Source organism: Colossoma macropomum, unplaced genomic scaffold (genome assembly GCF_904425465.1).
Source record: "Colossoma macropomum unplaced genomic scaffold, Colossoma_macropomum, whole genome shotgun sequence".
In the NCBI taxonomy this organism is placed as follows: domain Eukaryota; kingdom Metazoa; phylum Chordata; class Actinopteri; order Characiformes; family Serrasalmidae; genus Colossoma; species Colossoma macropomum.
Window position 1 is genome coordinate 23,588,961 of NW_023494786.1, and position 18,749 is coordinate 23,607,709.

Here is an 18,749-nt window from a genome sequence, read left to right on the forward strand (position 1 = left end):
TCTATGCAAATACAAGTTGCAAATTGTATAACTTTCCAGCAAATAGACTTCATTCAGAAAATGTTGCCCATCGTTTGTGTTCTGTCTGCTTAACTCCTTAAAATAACAGGCTTATTACATAGTAAACATTATTATTCAGTAACTACAGAGACTTCAGTGCAAAACAGTTGGGTTATAAATGTGTGTAATAAAACCTTAGGTCTACTTCTGGGCCCTGGCTATTGAATGGGTTAAAGGCCTATACTGTGCATTGTGCTTGGAACCGGATGATTGCCGCCAGCAGTGTAATGTGTAGACAGTGGCTTAGCTCTTATAGCGTCCGAGACAGTCCACGAAAATCAGTGTCTTTTCCATTAATTTGGTTTTGGTTGCAAACATTGATAATTTGCATATATTAACCTTCCTACACTCACAGTTTGAAAGATATTGAAAAAAGATACCTGAATATGCTTAAATGAAACCAGCTTCACTGCTCACAGCTCTGCTCTCTTTTCACGGTTTGTTACTCTTCTGTTCCACAAACGTTCCATTTATCAGTATCATTAAGACACTGATTTCCAGTAATGTTAGTAAAGTTAGAATTATCCAGCACTAGTAGCAGTCCGGAAACTTATCCGCTTCATGAACTGTTAGTTTAACTAGTAACTTAAGTTAAGGGAAAGTTAGCTAGATAGGTAAACTGTAGAATTTCATATACCAATAAAAGAGCTTACTTCAAAAATCTGTTTGCCACTGCAGCATGTAGTGATACGGTAAAAACATGGTAACTAGATACCGTCTTAAAATAACTACTGGAGAAACACGGTGGCATTATCTTAGTTCTGATTGGCTTGTGAAAATAAAATACTGTATTTGTGGATTGGCCGAATAAATGATCAAGATCTGATGTTGGTGAAAGGGAGAGTCTTCAAAATGTTTCTGCCTTCTTCCCCAAGTTAGAAACTCTTAAAATGCATTAAGTTTGAATGTATAACCTAAAAACCTTGCATTCTTATTACTTTCACTTCTTTTACTTTGCAGTAATATGTAAAAAAATGCATTATATAAATATATAAAATGCAGTTTTATAAACAAAATGCACTATTATATTATTAGTATTTGTGAAAATGATGTGAACGATTCTGTGCTGTGTGTCTCTGGTGTTAGCTATGAGGCGGAGCTGCAGTGTCCTGTCCCTCCGTCCCGTATGTACCTGCAGCCTGATGAGCTGGAAGAGGAAGAGGCCGAGATGGAGCGGGGTCCTACGCCCCCCTTGCGGGGAACTGCCTCCTCACCTGCCGCTGTGTCCTACAGCCACCAGTCCACTGCCACACTCACCCCCTCCCCACAGGAGGAGCTGCAGCCCATGCTGCAGGAGAACCCAGACAGCCTGCATGAGCGCAGGTACCAGAGCCAGTCTGAAGAGATTAAGTTTTATTAAAGAATGAATTAGTGAAAAAATGCTAATGTTACTAATGAAATGTTGGTAAGGAAAGCTATTACTAAGCAATATTACAGATGAGATATGCTCTCTGTTTTTTTCCTAGGTTTCATTCACTGTTAGCTGTTAGTGTTTTGGGTACACGGTTCCTTTGAAGCTGCTGTTAGCTCTTAGAAGTCTAGAGTTACTGGGTTTTGATATGCTATTTAAATATAATAACATAATTATATAGTTGTAATTACATAATAAGTATGTAGTTTCACAATTAATTACATTTGCGTTAAATTGGCATTGTTTATCAACTGTTTCAAGTGTGCTCTAGTGTTTTTATGTATTTGTTGAGATTCTTTCTGCAAAACATGACTGTACACATAACTTTCTGTCAAATTCTAATTATGATAAACTATCTGCTGTTTTGCTTGCAAACACAGTCATACTGTTGATTGAAAGTTTGGAATCCTCACTTTTCAGACTTTCATTGAGCTGCAAGTAAGAAATAATTAGTACAAAACATTTGTTCTTTCAGCTGGCAGCTGCAACATTTAAAGCTTAAATGTTACAGTGACAGTGAGCTGATTTCTGTACTGCTCTCTGCTTATCTAACCACTGTTATTTTTGTGATGTAGTCTTCAATTCTCTGTTTCTCTGTTGTTTCTTCAGACGGCAATTGGTTAGCCCCCCAGCTCCCCCACGGCCCCTCTCCCCTCCTCACACATATGGCTACATCTCCAGCCCACTGGGCCTAGACACGGACGGCCTGGAGGAAGAGGAGGATGAGGAGGAAGGTGATGAAACAGATGCGGAGGTGGCTCGGGTGCACCAGCGGCGCCACCAGCAGCACCCAGCTGCCCAGCAGCATGGTGGTCAGCAGAGGCTGCTCCTGCGTGGACTTGAGCAGACGCCTGCCTCCAGCACCTGCGACCTGGAGAGCTCTGTCACTGGTTCCATGATAAACGGCTGGGGCTCAGCGTCCGAGGAGGACAATGCCTCGTCTGGCCGCTCCAGCGTCGTCAGCTCCTCTGACGGATCCTTTTTCACTGACGCAGACTTTGCCCAGGCAGTGGCTGCCGCCGCGGAGTACGCTGGCCTCCGAGTGGCAAAGCATTCTGGGAAAGGCCAGCAGCAACAGACAGTGCCTGGAGGTATTTATTACTAATATACTGTCACATCAGAAAAGTTCCTTTTTTTTTAAACCAATAGCAGCTGCCTCATGACAAAAGGATGAAAATTACTTAATAAAGCCTTGAAGGTCTAATGGCTGTAAAATATGTTCACCTTTTAGTCCATTACTATAAAATAGTATAAAAATAGTTTTGCTTTTGAAGTTTTTTAAAGTTCACATTAAAATTTACCCTTTCAGCAAAACCAGGTTTTCTTATAACATCACCAATGTGAATGTGCCCTTTACATGTCCATATATTACTTTTAGCTACTGTGTCAGTTCTGTTCAATATGATAATATCTACTATTAAATTTATCCTGTGCTGAGACTAGCTTGCCTGTGGCTACTGATGCCTTTATTTAATCAGTGAGACCTAATAATTATATTTAGAAGCTTTATATGATTTTTAAAAAGGATTGTGTTGCTTACCCAATCTTCTTAATGCCCTGCAGCACGAAAATACCAAAACCTGCCTTCAGGCCACCGTCCAGCAAGTCCATTGTCTACGGACAGTAATATGAGTGCAGCTGTTGCCCAGAAAAGGCCTCAGAAGAAACAGAAGCAGCAGGCAGCTGGACACTCAGGCTACCAGCGCCGAGAGGTCTACACAGACGGTAAAGATGTACTTTTTTGATAGTTATAAATGGTAGCAGTGCTTAATTTGTATACAGCACATGAGAACCTTCATCTTATATTTTTACATAATCTATTCAGAAACTGGTCGCATACAAACATGCACACAGCAGTTAGATGTACATAGACTTGATGTGCATTTTCCAAAAAAAAAAAAGAGTATAATTTGAAGCTGGCAGCTCTCTTTTTGCCACTGTGGCTGTTCTATTGGTTTGTTATGGGATCCTTGCAGCATTGCTTTGGCAGTATGTGTAAAATGTTACAGACAACTGACAGTTTCCATTGCTTTTATCCAGAGTCCTCACAGCTTGACAAAGTCTCTTTCTATTTGGTGTATAGTTTTACATTTCTAAAAATACTTGTCATATTTAAACATGAATAGGTAAAATGTGCATTTATAAAAAGTGCTGGTTGATACAATGCAATTAGCACCAAAATCCTTTCATATGCAGTTTTGGACTGTTCTTAATTCCTTTACATTTCAGGGAAAACAAATCATTTTCTCCACTTTATATATCATATTGCAAATTCTTTCAAGACGTAAACATTTGCTTGTACATCAAAACCATGACCATCTTTCTAAAAGTCCTGTTTTCCTTTGATTTCACAAAATAACAAAAGAGTAGTTGGAAAATATCTCTACATGAGATATTATACCCAGCATTTCTCAAAATGAGTGAAACAAATTACACTGAATTTTCACAGTACAATTGGCAAAACACATAAGGCCTTACCTTTATGAGCATTTTTGCACTGTTCTGAAGTTCTCCCAGTTTTCACAAAATACTTCTTAAATAAGTTTGGAAAAGTCTTAATATAGTTTATTATTTGCAGAATCAGAATTATTTCTCAACCAGAATCACAAAAACACACAATAACACTTAAGTCAGTTAGAAAATATCTCCACACTATGTATTACACCCAGTATTTCTCAAATTGATCTTAAAAAAACCCTTGCAATTCTTTACCAAAATTGGCAAAACACATAAGGCTGTAGTCTTACCTTCATGAGCATTTTTGGTCTGTTCTTAAATACTCCCAGTTTTCACACAATAACACTTAAATTACTGGGGAAATGTCTCAGTATGTTTTATAATATCCTGTATCATCTAAATTGGTCATAAAATCATTCCTAATGTCTTCACCAAAATTGGCCTCACCTTAATGAGCATTTTTGGACTGTTCTGAAATTCGCTTAAGTTTTGCAAAATAACACTCAAATCCAATGGAAAATGTCTCCACATGGTTTATTACATCCAGTACATATCACACTGATCATAAAAATCACTTTGTATTTCTTCACCAAAATTGCCAAAACACATAAGGCTATAGTCTTACCTTCATGAGCATTTTTGGTCCTTTCCTAAGTTCTCACAGTTTTTAAACAAGAACACTTGAATCAGTTGGGGAAGTCTCAGTAAGCTTCATTATATCCAATATTATCTAAATTGACCATACAAATCATCTTATATTTCCTCACCAAAATTGGCAACATACTTAATGCTATAGTCTTGTCTTCTTGAGTGTTTTCCGACTGTTCTGAAATGTTCACAGAATAACACTCAAATCTGGTATAAAATGTCTCCACATGGTTTATTATATCCAGTACAATTCATACTGATCATAAAAATCACCTTGCGTGTCTCACTAAAACAGATAAAATATGTAAGGCTATAGTCTTATCTTCTTGAGCGTATTTGGACTGTTATGAAATTCTCCTAATTTTTGCAAAATAACACTCAAATCCAATGGAAAATGTCTCCACATTGTTTATTACATCCTCTACAGTTCACACTGATCATAAAAATCACTTTGGCAAAATTGCCAAAACACATAAGGCTATAGTCTTACCTTCATTAACATTTTTGGCCCATTCTTAAATTTTTCCAGTTTTCACAATACTTAAATCAGTTGGGAAAGTCTCAGTAAGCTTTATTACATCCAGTATCATCTAAATTGACCATATAAATCATCTTATATTTCTTCACCAAAGTTTTCTACATACATAATGCTATAGTCTTATCTTCTTGAGTGTTTTCAGACTGTTCTGAAATTTTCTGAATTTTCACAGAATAACACTCAGATCTGGTGTAAAATGTCTCCACATGGTTTATTACATCCAGTACAATTCACACTGATCATAAAAATCACCTTTGCATGTCTTCACCAAAATTGATAAAACACATAAGGCTATAGTCTTACCTTCATGAGCATTTTTGGTCTGTTCTTAAATTCTCCCACTTTTCACATAATAACACAAATTACTTGAGAAATGTCTCAGTATGTTTTATAATATCCTGTATCATCCCTCAAGTCTTCATCAGAATTAGCCTCACCTTCATGAGAATTTTTGGACTGTTTTGAAATTCGCTTAAGTTTTGCAAAATAACACTCAAATCCAATGGAAAATGTCTCCACATGGTTTATTACATCCAGTACATATCACACTGATCATAAAAATCACTTTGGCAAAATTGCCAAAACACATAAGGCTATAGTCTTACCTTCATGATCATTTTTGGCCCATTCTCAATTTCTCCCAGTTTTTTACACAATAACACAAGTCAGTTGGGAAAGTTTTAGTAAGCTTTATTATATCCAGTATCATCTAAATTGACCATACAAATCATCTTGCATTTCTTCACCAACATTGCTAATACACATAAGGCTGTAGTCTTACCTTCATGAGCATTTTTATACCTTTCCTAATTTCTCCCGGTTTTCACAGAATAACACTCAGACCTGGTGTAAAATTTATCCACATGGTTTATTACATCCTCTACAATACACACTGATCATAAAAATCACTTTGCATGTCTTCACCAAAATTGCCAAAACACATAAGGCCTTACCTTCATGAGCATTTTGGTCTATTCTGAAGTTCTCTTAATTTTTGCAAACTACCACAAAATTTGGAAAATGTCTCCACATAGTTTAGCACATCCAGTATCATCTAAAGTGACTATAAAATCACCTTCCATTTTTTTCACCAAAATTGGCAAAACAGGTAAGGTTATGGCTTTTTTTTTCTTTTGGTCCATTCTGAAGAACTGCAATTTTTTTTTAAAATTAACAAAATACATACTATGTGAGTAAACAATCACCCTGTAATGCATCACCAAACTTATCTAAACACATAAGGCTATAGTCTCACTTTTGTCCAAGTTAAGAAGCTTTAAAAATCTAGTTTTTTTTTTTTTTTTAATCAAAATTGCCACAATGCTTATGGCTTTAGAGTTACCTTTATGTGCATTTAATAACCCATAATTCCCATGTAAAAAAAGGAAATGAGTTGGAAAATGTCTCCAGGTAGTATATTTTTCCAATTTGATGCATCATCTTTTTCAAAACAAACCCTTATTGGCAATGCCCCCCCCCACACACTTACCAGGCAGCATACACGGACTCCTCATGCCCTGCAGTGGGGCAAACACTGGGCATTCACACACTCTGCTGGCTGGGTTTCATTTTCCTCTTCTCCTGGGCCTTCAGAAAGGTCAGTGCATGTGTGTGTCTGTGCACGCTCACCGTCATCAGCTGGGCTTCATCGAGTCACTTGTCCTTGTGTGCTGACATGGAGATTTAATATCAGACACACACAGACCCCTGCCTGATGTCTCAGATCAGATGCCCCCCTTCCCTTGCTGCACACCCTTCCCTCTGCTGTAATCTCTTCATCTCTCCATCTCTCCCTCCCCCACTCTTCTTTCCTGTCCATTTTTTTCCCCCATTTTCTCCTCTTCCATCTCTCTGTTGCCTGTGGACAGTTGAAGTGCACCCTCACCATGCAGCTTTAACTCTGTTAGAATCTATAAATAAAAGTTATTAGGTGTACTGGTGATCTGGGATTTATGCATCTAGTGATTATTAAACCCTACCAGTGGCTGTATATCAGTCGAAAGAATTCATCTTTACTTGTGTCTAAAATAAATATACTGTTGTCTGTCTGTCATGCTGTACTTGACAGCATTTCTAACTCACAGATGCGTGTGCACCCACACAGTCTCTCCCCCTTCTGTTAATTTTGTTCTTGTTTGTTCAGTACTTGGGCAACACCAGGCTTATTATCTGCTGCTCCTGGAGCTCTGCTGCATAAGGCCAGTGTCTCTTTTCTTCAGCTGCCTCTCCAGCCTGTGCAAACTGAAGCACACGCACACATCCCAGCACTTCCCTTCTCATTTAATTCAAGCTGTTCAAAGCAGTTTTACTGACCTCATTACTAATTACTATTCTTTTCTAGTAGCTTTTCCAAAACCTTTTGTCTTTTACTGTCATTCCTTGATGAGAGCAGCTAGTATTAATAGGGTAGAATGCGTTGTCCGTAATGCGTTGTTAGTGCAGAATTCTGATGTGAATTTATCAGTTATTTATTTTCATAAGTCATATTTGAGTGTAAAGCAAGTTGGACATGATCACTTTTTTCATTCAACCTCCTCTTTGGAAGCAGAGATTTAATACATCCAGTGATTTCACTGTAAAGAGATTGGGGACACTACTTCAGCAAATTAGGCCAGAGCCAAGAGGCGCTCTATAAAGCAGGGATCCATCCTGCACACTCCCTCCTCATAAATCTAGCCGGCACCCTTCCCCTCCCGCCATTTGCACTCTATCTCACAGCATGGCATTGATCCAGAACCTGACTGCAGCACGAGGCGACGGACACATTAAAAAACTGCCGACGTGTCCTCCCTTCCTCACTCACTATCGACAAGACCCTGCTTATAGATTCCAGCGCTGGCCTGTGTGTCATGATAGCCAAGAAAGTGTATTAAAGCTTCCACTGCCCTCTCTAGTGGAGATGGCAGGCTTATTTAAATGTGTAAAAGTGTGTAAAATATTAATGCAGTTGCTGCTGGTGTTTAGAATGAACTGAAGCATGTTGTGAGGCATTACTAGAAAGATTGAGGAACTGCGCTGTTTATTAAACTCCTCAGGAAGATAAAAAAGTAGGGATATCCTAACTCCAGAAAGCTGACTAAACATGATCAGAGGTGTTTCAACAAAACTGTTGCCTGCCTGTTCTGTACACTCTAAATTATTTAGATTTTTGGAGCTTTATACTTTGCAGAGGTGTTGCTTGCAATAAATAATATGGTGGAGCAAAAGCAATAGAGAAAGCAGAAAGGGACCGGTTGCACTAGCTACACACAAGTTTAAACTAGTTTTTCTGGGGTAAAGTTGTTTACTGAGTTACGCTTTAAATTGAAAGAAGTTGCAATGTACCTAGACTGTGTGCATGTTGCTTATATATACAGTACCTGTAGTTGATCTTAGGTAGAGCTGATGCAAATGGTAGCTGGCTGCTTACCGTGTTCGCTAGTTATTCTACAGCTGGCTTGGACTGCCGGGCTTCATGTGCAGGGGAGGAATGGTCACAGCTGTGAGAATGGAGATGAAGGCACACTGGTACAGCTGTGCTTCTCTCACACCTTACAGGTGCTAGACAAATGAGTGCTGGAGTCAAATTAGCGCACTGTCAAACACAGCCTGTGAAGGGCACATTCTTCTTAATGTGACAGGAATTGCAGCACAAGCCAGCACACACACAGTTATAGTAAACTGCTAGCAAAAAAAATATCACACAGTTCCAATAATACTCCAATAACTCTTGTGCACACAGGTTCTTGAGTAGATTTTAGTTGCTGCAAGTCCACTGTAGCCAAGCAAACAGGACTTCTGAATGGAGCACATAATCTATCCGAAACTGCGTTTTATAGTTAGTAAGGGTAAGCTTCCTGGCTATGAGAGAATGTGTAGACTCAAGCTTTGTTACATACCACCATCTGAAAACCAATTTTGGATATGCATGTCTTTAAACTGTCTTAAGAAATAAGGGCCTGCAGATTTGCTTTGACAGTTAATAAGACTAAAGACAGAGAGAGACAGAAGATTTAATGAATCAGTCTTCATAGTAACAGACAAAAAACACTCTCTGCTTTGTGCTTTTAAAATTAAAATTTAAAATTCCTATTTTTTTTTTTTTTGGCAAAGTTTAATTCTGTCTTTTTCCCCCTCATTTTTTCACCCCATAGACCTGCCTCCTCCACCCATCCCACCTCCATCCCTGCTAAAGTCTCCCACTCACCCAGGTAAAGCAGTATCAGAAGGAGGATGGGGAGCAGTGGCTCCCAGGTCTAGCTCAGCTGAGGGCAGAGAGAAGAGAGCAGGACCGGGTCCAAAGCCCAGAGATGCCTCAGACACACGAACCAGCTCATCAGAAAGGCGAGACGCCCAGGACAAACTTAGGGCTCAGAGAGCGGGGAAAGCCAGCAAACAAGAACAGAGCACAGGCAGCAAGGCCCGCCAGCATCCAGGTACAGCAGCTCCAGCTGTAATGCAGCAACATATTGCATGTTTTTCTTTATATTAGGACAGCATTTCCCAGCTCCAGTCCAAACTATCCTTTTACTAAATTTGGTTGCACCACAAATCTACAAGTCATGTCTTAACTAGTAACAACGAATATCACTTTAACATGGCAAAAACATGTTCAAAAAGCACCTATAAACCTGCTGCCATGGAAATGTGATGGCTGTTGCTCTGATTTTTTAACAGAAAAAACATCCAGCGTAAGAGAACATTACATAGTTAAACCAAGTAAAACTAATTATCTACAGCCACTGTCTGTTTATTCTTTAATATTTCCCTGAGACAGCTCAACATGCTGCTTTTGAAATGACAGTTTCTGGCTAACAGACACAATAGCAGCCTCAGTCTAGACTTTTGGGCAGCTGCTCAGTCGCACCGAGATGGGGTGTTAGCTTCATACTCTGAGTTAAAACAAGGGTAATTACACCTATAAGTCACAGCATATAGCATTTAGAATTTTAGCTTAGTTAACCAAAAAAGGTCTATGCTTTTTCTATGCTTTCTATGTGGTTTCCGACACTTAGGGGGAGGTGTAAGTTAGTTCAACATTGAAACTAGTTTGTGTGGTGCAACTGATTTAGTAATGCAAAAACCTGAGCTTAGTGATGACTTACATTACAGCTAGCCTATTGTTGAACTTAAACACAGCTGGTGCAACCAGCCATTGAGGCACATCATTACCTAATTATCAACTCATTTTTGAGCAAATCAGGTATGTTGGTAAACACTGACAGGCAAGGAGGCTCCCTGCCTTAAACAGTTTCTGCTATTTCCTGCCCGAACACATGATCCAGCTCATGAAGGGCTCAATAAGCCGTCGATGAGCTGGATCAGTTATGCTAAAACAGGGAACAGCTGAAACTTTGCAGTGCTTTGGATCATAAGGAGCAGGATCTCTAACAAACCCCAACAAAGGGTACATATTGTGTGCCATATTTGTGTACAACATTGACATTCTAATGTTTGTTGTGGATGGCTGGGTCTTTGTCCACCAAGCTTAAGTCACTGATGTAGAATAACATGTTTGCTCTGTACCTTTTTCTGATTCAGAGGACATCCTGCCCTACAGCCGCCCCTCCTTCCCAGCCGTCCACAGCCCTCGAGGCGACAGAGAGCCTAGCTCTTCCAGCTCTATGTCCTCCAGAGGCTCTGGGGGCAGGAGGAGAGCAGAGGGAGCACCTGGGAGCCGCAGGAACCCACAAGACATTGGCCTCAACACCATAGGAGCCTTTCAGCCAGGAGAAGAGGAACTGGAGGTACATACATCTACATCACTCTTCAGACTGTAGACCAAATTTTTCTTTGTAGGTAACTATTTCTTTGAAATCATTTTTAAGAAAAGTCTTGATTATTTAAAAAAAGTTTTACAGGGCCCTGTTTACATACTAAAAATTTGACTGGATAATCTCTAATTAGTGATAACTAATTAGAGATTCTAGTACATGCACAACAGTGCCGAACTGGCCCAGCTTTGGGTACAGCAGAAATTAATATACCTTTATGAAGACTTTTTAAACATTTCCATGATCTTTCTTCACAGATGGTTGAGAGCTGAAGTTGAAATGGAAATGCTGTCAGTGTGGACGCTATTTTAGTAACTATCTTCAATTTTAACCATCTCAACAACTGTTTTTTTTTTTCCATAATTACCATTGTTGGATTACATCACATCCTGAAGACTGACCAACTGTTAATTCTTTTATTGTGCATTTAATGTTCATTAAAAAAAGAAAAAAAAAAAATATTAATGGTGCATTCAAGGGTGAAATCAGTCATAGCAATCACCATTTGTTCTGTTTCAATGCAATATGGAGTAAACAACTACTCCAGGTACTAAGTGTGACTTCATTCACCAAGGCTGGAACATTAACAAGTCCTCAAAGTCAGGCATTACTGTTAATAATATTAGCTTCAAGCAGAAAAGGGATGGACTTACTTGTAAATAAACATGTATACATGCCTAATTGTCTTTTATAATCTGTGTGGTACTTTAAATTTGTCTTCCTTGGCTTATTTGAATAATTTCAAAATTTTATTATACCAGTAAATATAATTGTTTTTAATCACCCCCATCCTGGTTGTAAATTGTCATAATTTGAAATGTCCCAGGAAAGTGCCACATTTGAGATGTTATTTTCTTTTTTCCTTTCTTTGGTAATGCACTGTTATTTTTGTTGTTTGTCGATGTTTGTCGTTATTTGTTTGACTTTGGTTTTAAAAGCACAATCACTAAACTTTATTTTGAACCATGTTATCGATTAACCTTTTTGTCTTACGTGAGAACAGGTACTGTATGACAAAAGGCTTCGTTAACCCTGATGACGTAAGAGATGATGATAAGCTGTTTACAAAGGGGTGTATGAATGGAAACAAGACCCTGCGTCCTTCTCTCTTAGCTCTTTGCTAGATTCTCTCGCCAGCCCTGATGAAGAGCCTCAGATTTGGAAATGTTACGTTTATGCATTGTTCTATCACTGCACCTTCATTTATTAAACTGATTTTTCCTCTACATATGCACTTAAGGAGACTTGAGAAATTAGGAACTGGGCAGTGGCTTGAGAATCTGGAGGAAGTGTGATTGGCCAGTCAAGGGCCTTTAAGTTGGGCAGGGACACTATCAATCACCTTTAAAGAGGAGAGGATGCACGTGTTTACTTATAGGGCATCTGCAAACATTTGTTTCTTAAAGCAAAAAAACATAAGAAAAACAAACAAAAAAACAATAAACAAGAATAATTGAAAGGATTTGTGTTTTGTTATTATTTATGCTGCCAACACAAGCGACTGTACACCGTTAGTAATAAAGGTTCTTTGCAGGTACTTTTTTGCTCATCAAGGTACAAACAATGTAAATGTTCCCTCAAAAGGTACAACAGTGGTTTTAAAGTCCTTAACTTAAAGGTAAGTTATAATAAGTTTTTCCAGGTGAAAAGTACATATTTGTACCTTTTCATAATCTAATATTTTAAAACAGAACAATAAAATAAAAAGCCTGGAGCCGAGACGGGGTGTGTGGAGTCAATACAACTTAGAAAATATAATTTCAATGGATTATGGTACAGTTATGTTCCCTGACTAAAGGTACTGAGAGATACCCTTGAGGATACCAGTGACAAGAGGGGCACTGCCCCAATGACAGTTTCATACCTTTATTTCTGAGAGTGTACTATACTGTTTAGTATTTCTTTAGCAGTGATTACTTTGAAACCACAATTTAGTTTTACATAGTGAAGACAGTAAGAAAAGATGAACAATGAATACATTGTGATTCATAACTATTGAATTCTATCGTCATACAAACAACTGAAGGACAGGCAGCATAATAAAGCTATTTATCATAGTACTAGGATGGAACTAGCCCAGCAGATTACATTATCTTTATTGACCCTTTATCACTGGCATAATGAAAAGCCCTCGTACCTATAAACTTAATGATATAGCTGTTGTCATATTTGAACATGAAATCCATTTGAGCCTTCATTATCTCAAGGACCACAACATAATACTGCAGATGGAACCCAACAAACATTAAAAACTCAAAGAGAGTTATAGTTTATAGATATTTCCTCAGGTGAGGGAAGTAATTAATAGATGCTAAAACTGAATTAATACTTTGTTTGCGGTTTGCAAGACACCAGATCTGTGTGTGTTCACAGCAACTCACTAAATCACTAAACCTACATAGATGTGATGAATTAGATTAAGGTTAATATTTAAAAAAAGATTTTTATAGCAACATTATAGCACCACCATGTAATATCAAATACTGATGGTTAATATAGTATACACTCAGAAATCCTAAATTGGCAGGTAGGTGTCCTGAATTCCTGCACATCCCCCTGGCAATTCTGCCATCTTGGTCTTGTCTATAAAGGCTGTTTCGCCCCAGGTGTTCCCCTAATAAGCACCCATCTAAAAGAGAACAAATTTGGAGCAGTAGAGAACTTCCCCCCTCATCCTCCATCCATCATTTTAATGAGCCCAGTTGTGTATGTGCTTTGCCCATGAGTTGCAGGTGATTAAAACTCTCACACACACAGACTATCTCTATGATGTGTGGAATATATGCATGATATGGAGATCAGTAACCATATATAACATATGGCTATTAGGACTTACCTGGCTGTACCTGTGTCAGCCATTATTTTTCCCCATGCTAGCTGATGCACCGTTATAGTCCATGTGCTGAAACCAGGCCAAGCTGAGGAGACAACTTCAATCCATCTGAAAACCAGGGGGAGGCTGCATAGTAAATGATGGCAACACAGTGTGAGAAATTAATGTGATTGAGTGTTAGAGAAGCATCATTTATTAGACGTAACACTTATTAAATGTCACCTACCTTTTGTATAATTACACCATATTTTCCCCACATTGTGCTCCTCATCTCTGTGCACAAATGAAAAACCGCATTATCCAGACGGCTTCAAAAACACACTCATTAATAGGCAAGACAACAGTTGTCTAAGTAATAATTCTGCATAAAAGTCTAATCTTCATCTGTTCCCCTTACTTCAAATGTAGTCAACCGGCCAAAACATGTTTGGTAACTGAAATTTGCTTCTTTAGTTTTGCACTGGAACTATGAAACTAATGTAGCTACCAAGTAATGGAAGCTTATACGCCACCAATGAATACTGTGCAAACTGCATGTCTGAATCTTCACACAAAGTTGTTAAGTCATCTCAAATACACTTGGTTATGTATAACACAGTCATCTATGACAAACATCAGACTTCAAGGTCGCTACAAATTAATTTTCTTTCTTTTTTTTTTTTTTTAAACAATACTAATTTGCTACTGCCATTTTCAGCTATGCACTATACCAGGGGGCCGGCAACCCGCATGTCAAGAAGAGCTATTTTGTCAAGTTTCAACAAAAATCTAACCATGTTGGGAGCCACAACATTTCCATTTTACTGAAGTGATGTTCCACCATCTTGGCTGTAAATATGTCTCAGTAGTGCTAATGTCCAAGTATAGGCTAAAAAATGTAATATAAACAAAAGACTTACTTTAAAGATTCTGCTTTAAACTTTAGCTCAACTATAGCCACCTTTCCCACATCTCCAGGAAACCTTTCTGCAAAAGTAGAATAGGTTCTTGTAAAATGTCTCTTAACGTTTGACTTTTTACCAGACTGAAGTCAGCTTCTCATTGTTTGAATTTTCCCGCTCCACCTTAAATGGTGCCTGAGGCGCCAGAATACAGCTAACTATGTAGCTAACTATTACACCATTTAAGATGGAACGTGAAAATTCGAACAAGAAGCTGGCAAGCAAGAGGCTGACTTCAGCTCCGTGACTTTTTAGTGGTTGGCAGTTTTCCATGCAGATTAAACGCATCAGGAAACCAGCTGAAGTGATTACAAATGCAAAAAAGTCAATTTGTCTCCAAATTATTCATGTTCCTCTTAAATCTCTCCCTTTGCCATTTCTTTAGCTAAAAAGCTAGACAAGATTGTATATGCGTTGTCTGTGAGCCAACCTTCAGGGTTAAAGGGCAAATAAGCAATTATAAATACAACTTCAGCATATAAGACAGTGTATTGTTAAAACTGTGTTAGAACGATAATCAGAGCTTTACTTTACTGCAAAGGAGGATTATTTTATTTATACCTTAAAATCTAATTCTGCTGTGGAGCCTCAACAGGGCAGCAAATAAGCCGCCCCTGCACTATACTTTTGTCCATTTTTATAGAAAACAGTATTGTTTGCTAACCAGAAAAACTGAAGAGACAAACTCCCCAAATATACCAAATATGTCTAGACCAATCAACTACATTTGAGATAAGTGGAAAACGGTTTGTTAACTGAACTGCTGCTTTAACTTGTAGGAAAAAGACCTCCACCTAATTACCTTTGTTGTAAAATTGATACTGCCCCCCCCTCTTACACCCTACCCAAAATGGTTTGATTAGCCTTGCACCCAGATTGGGAGGTAATTAAAAAAAGCAGCTGCACACTGTCAGCCAGCTCATCTCTGTCACTTCTCTCCCAGCGGAGACACTGGCGCAGGCCATCTTCATGCTGCTGCTCACCCTGAACCTACTCACTCTTACTATTTTATTCATTGCATCTTCTCCTGAGATTGAATAACAAAAGAACCCCACTTACAGTAATCAGCATTCTGTTGTGAACCATTGTGACAGGTGTGCTCTGAGGAACTGCTAAAGAAAGATGATTTTCAATAAAAATAAGCTGTCAGTGAAAATTCCTACAGGTCAAATGAATTTTATTTATGAAATTAAACTAGGAATACTGAAGTGTTTTTATTTTGTTTTTTGAAACAAGAGGTCCAAACTGCAGTTGTTTTCATAACCCTTAAGTCATTCCATTATCTGTATTCACAAGAGTGCCAGTCAGTCTGGTCCACCTTAATTTAGTGACGTCCATGGCCTCATTAGCCAAAGAGTAGAGCTTTAGTCCAGCTCTACAGCTCCAGCCCTCTCTCAGCTTAGCCCACTGCCATCACTGTTCACACTGATGTAAGCTTTCTCCTCCCAGCTCATGAGTTACGGACAATTTTTCATCCTTCTAATTATTTTTCATCAATTACGTTATAAAGTTCCATCTCTCTGCACTCCCCTCCGTCAGTGAGATGCTTAGCCAAATTTATGAAAGGAGTCCTCTGCCAGAACTGGGGCACTGTAACGAGCCAGATCAGCACAGATTGACAACGAGTTTGTCATCACTCCCATCACTGGGCCTGTACAGTATGAATAAATGGACAGAGAAGCTGTCAACAAATGCTGACAAAGTAATTCTGTTCTATCTTCAGGGAAATTAATGACTTGCTCAGAAGATTATCTTGCCTGTATGAAGATATAATTTAAAGAGATGTGAACGTCAATTTACTGTAATAGTTTTGCACAACATTTTAATGTCATCCACTGGCCAGGCAAAGTTTTACCCAAGAAGGCCTGTGTTCCACTCTTCACATACATGTTTGGGGAAAACAGAAGATGGTTTCTTTGCAGAGTAATAAAACTCAAAAAAGACTGTGTAAGATCGACTCTAGTGTCAAAACTGTTACATGACTTACCATGGCTGACCTTTGCCCACCTCTATAACATGAACCACCATACAGTACTGTGGCAAAGAAAATTATTCAGATACAAATAATTTTAATACAATAAGCAGTGATTATCTCAATGTGCTCGCTCAACTATTTCCAAACCTGGTGTCAGTCTAGCATTATTTGTATTCTTCATCCACTACCTGGTTTTGCTAATCAATAGTTAATTAAATTACATCAGGTGTGCTGATGACTGAATTAAACAAAACTAAACAAAGTCATGTGAAGGCTGGGGGCAGTGGGGTGAAGCTGGGAACCAAACCTGTGTTGTTCTTACTCGGTCACAAGATATCAATTACTTTTTTGAAAACAAGGTATTCTTATTACTTTTTACCACATTGTTTGTATTCATCCTCCTGTTTTATAGTGTTTTTACAGGTAAAACACTGATGCTACTTACAGCCATCCAGGTTGTGGACAAAATAACAAACAATTCTACAGTGTTAAGTGTCTAATAAGGAGTAGGGCCAGGAGTGAGGTCTTTGCCTTTAAAGTAACAATGTACCTTAACTGTGAGAACTGAGTTAATGAATCGAGGCAGCGTCTATATCTTTGAGGGATAAAGTTCCATAAATAGGCAAAGATAATTACATATGGTGATTTGGAAGGCCACAGAAGTCTTCTGGGTTCATGAAGGCACCCTAGTGTCCATGAAACCACCCTTAAATATGTTTAGCAGTGGGTATGCGGGCATTATCATCTTGACATTCTGCATTAGTAAGGAACATTGCTTATACTGTAGTGCATCTGGTTCCATAAATGGCCTCATATTCCTCATATGCCATTATACAACCATGCAAAGCAGTCACTTTAGATAATGATTCCCACAAGACCATTATGGATTTACCATTATGTTTAGCCATTGGCAACAGACACGAGACAAGGCCTTTGGCTTTCTCTAAATGTAAACACACACAGGAGGAAAAGGGGCAAAAAAAAAACAAAAAAAAAACCCTACTACACTGTATAACCGAGTCATGAGATATTTATCAACTATTCTGTTAAGCGTCCCTATATCCCCATCGTGAGGTTCAAAATAGTTTTGACACTACAACTAAATTAGCTGCCTCATATTGCTTTGAAAATTCAAATATCAAAGTGCTGATTGCCTGACCCTTTTATAGCAAACACTGGGCACCAAACATGAATTGAATATGGCTCAATTGCGTAACCGCCCTTGTCACTGTAATTTAGTTACTTCAAGGTCTTTTACATTTGTTTTTATTATTCTGTCTATCCCTGTGTATGTATGCACGCATTCATTTAATCAATCGTTCTTCCCATGTATAATCATACAGACTTATTACTATTGTCTATTACTAGTGAGTTCATGGCCATCCTTTCACCTGCGTAATATTTGCTATTCAGTTAAAAGAGAACTCGCCGTGTAAACACACAGTCAAGCCTGTAGTAGCTCTGTTTTGTTAGGGTCGCATTCTGAAAGACCTTGACACTGGCAATTACAGAGCTAAAGCACAATGGTGATGGACCAAGTCTAAACAGCATTTGAAGCCGACCATGAGCACATAATAGGACTAAATTGGCATGTTTTCATAGTCAAATGACCTGCTGAAGAGAGCTGCTCTGAATGGAGTGCGCTGGGTGCGTGATGATGGATGAGAGGTTAGGATACGGGTGAGCAGCAAGCAGAGCCTTTAACTGGGGGGGGGGCTGGGAGGCTACCACAGTATTTTTCTTTCCTCCTCTCTTTCACCCACACACATTCACTATTTCTCTTTTGTGTTGTCTCTCAGACACACAGAAACTTGGACCGCAGAGCTTCCATTTGCTAAACCTAACACTGTCAACAGGCTTAAAATGGATTAGCTGCCAAACTGTGTGTTTTTTTAAGGCCTTAATCAGGAACCACCGAAGGAACTACGGCACACAGCACTGGCTCGGAGCTTGCTAACTGAGAACGTAGTAAACATACTTATTGTACGTTAGAATGGAGATACTATTGCTTTTCAAAAGCCTGAGAATTACTGGAACAGAGCTACAGTCGCTTTAGGAGATCTGAGTTCAGTAAAACAGAAAGGCAAACACACATACAATACATTTTAGTTGGAGTACTAATGTTAATTGCCG

General features: G+C 38.7%; 1 protein-coding gene across 1 annotated transcript in view; it reads left to right on the forward strand.

Annotated features, from left to right (window-relative positions):
• robo1 (roundabout, axon guidance receptor, homolog 1 (Drosophila)) overlaps positions 1-12,326 on the forward strand; it is a 329,382-nt gene extending 317,056 nt beyond the window's left edge. Inside the window, 6 exon segments of the mRNA XM_036564441.1 lie at positions 1,147-1,383; positions 2,081-2,562; positions 3,035-3,196; positions 9,248-9,529; positions 10,635-10,840; positions 11,125-12,326. Coding sequence (XP_036420334.1) covers positions 1,147-1,383; positions 2,081-2,562; positions 3,035-3,196; positions 9,248-9,529; positions 10,635-10,840; positions 11,125-11,139 — 1,384 coding nt within the window. The 3' untranslated portion in view covers positions 11,140-12,326.
• The last annotated feature ends 6,423 nt before the right edge of the window (positions 12,327-18,749 follow it).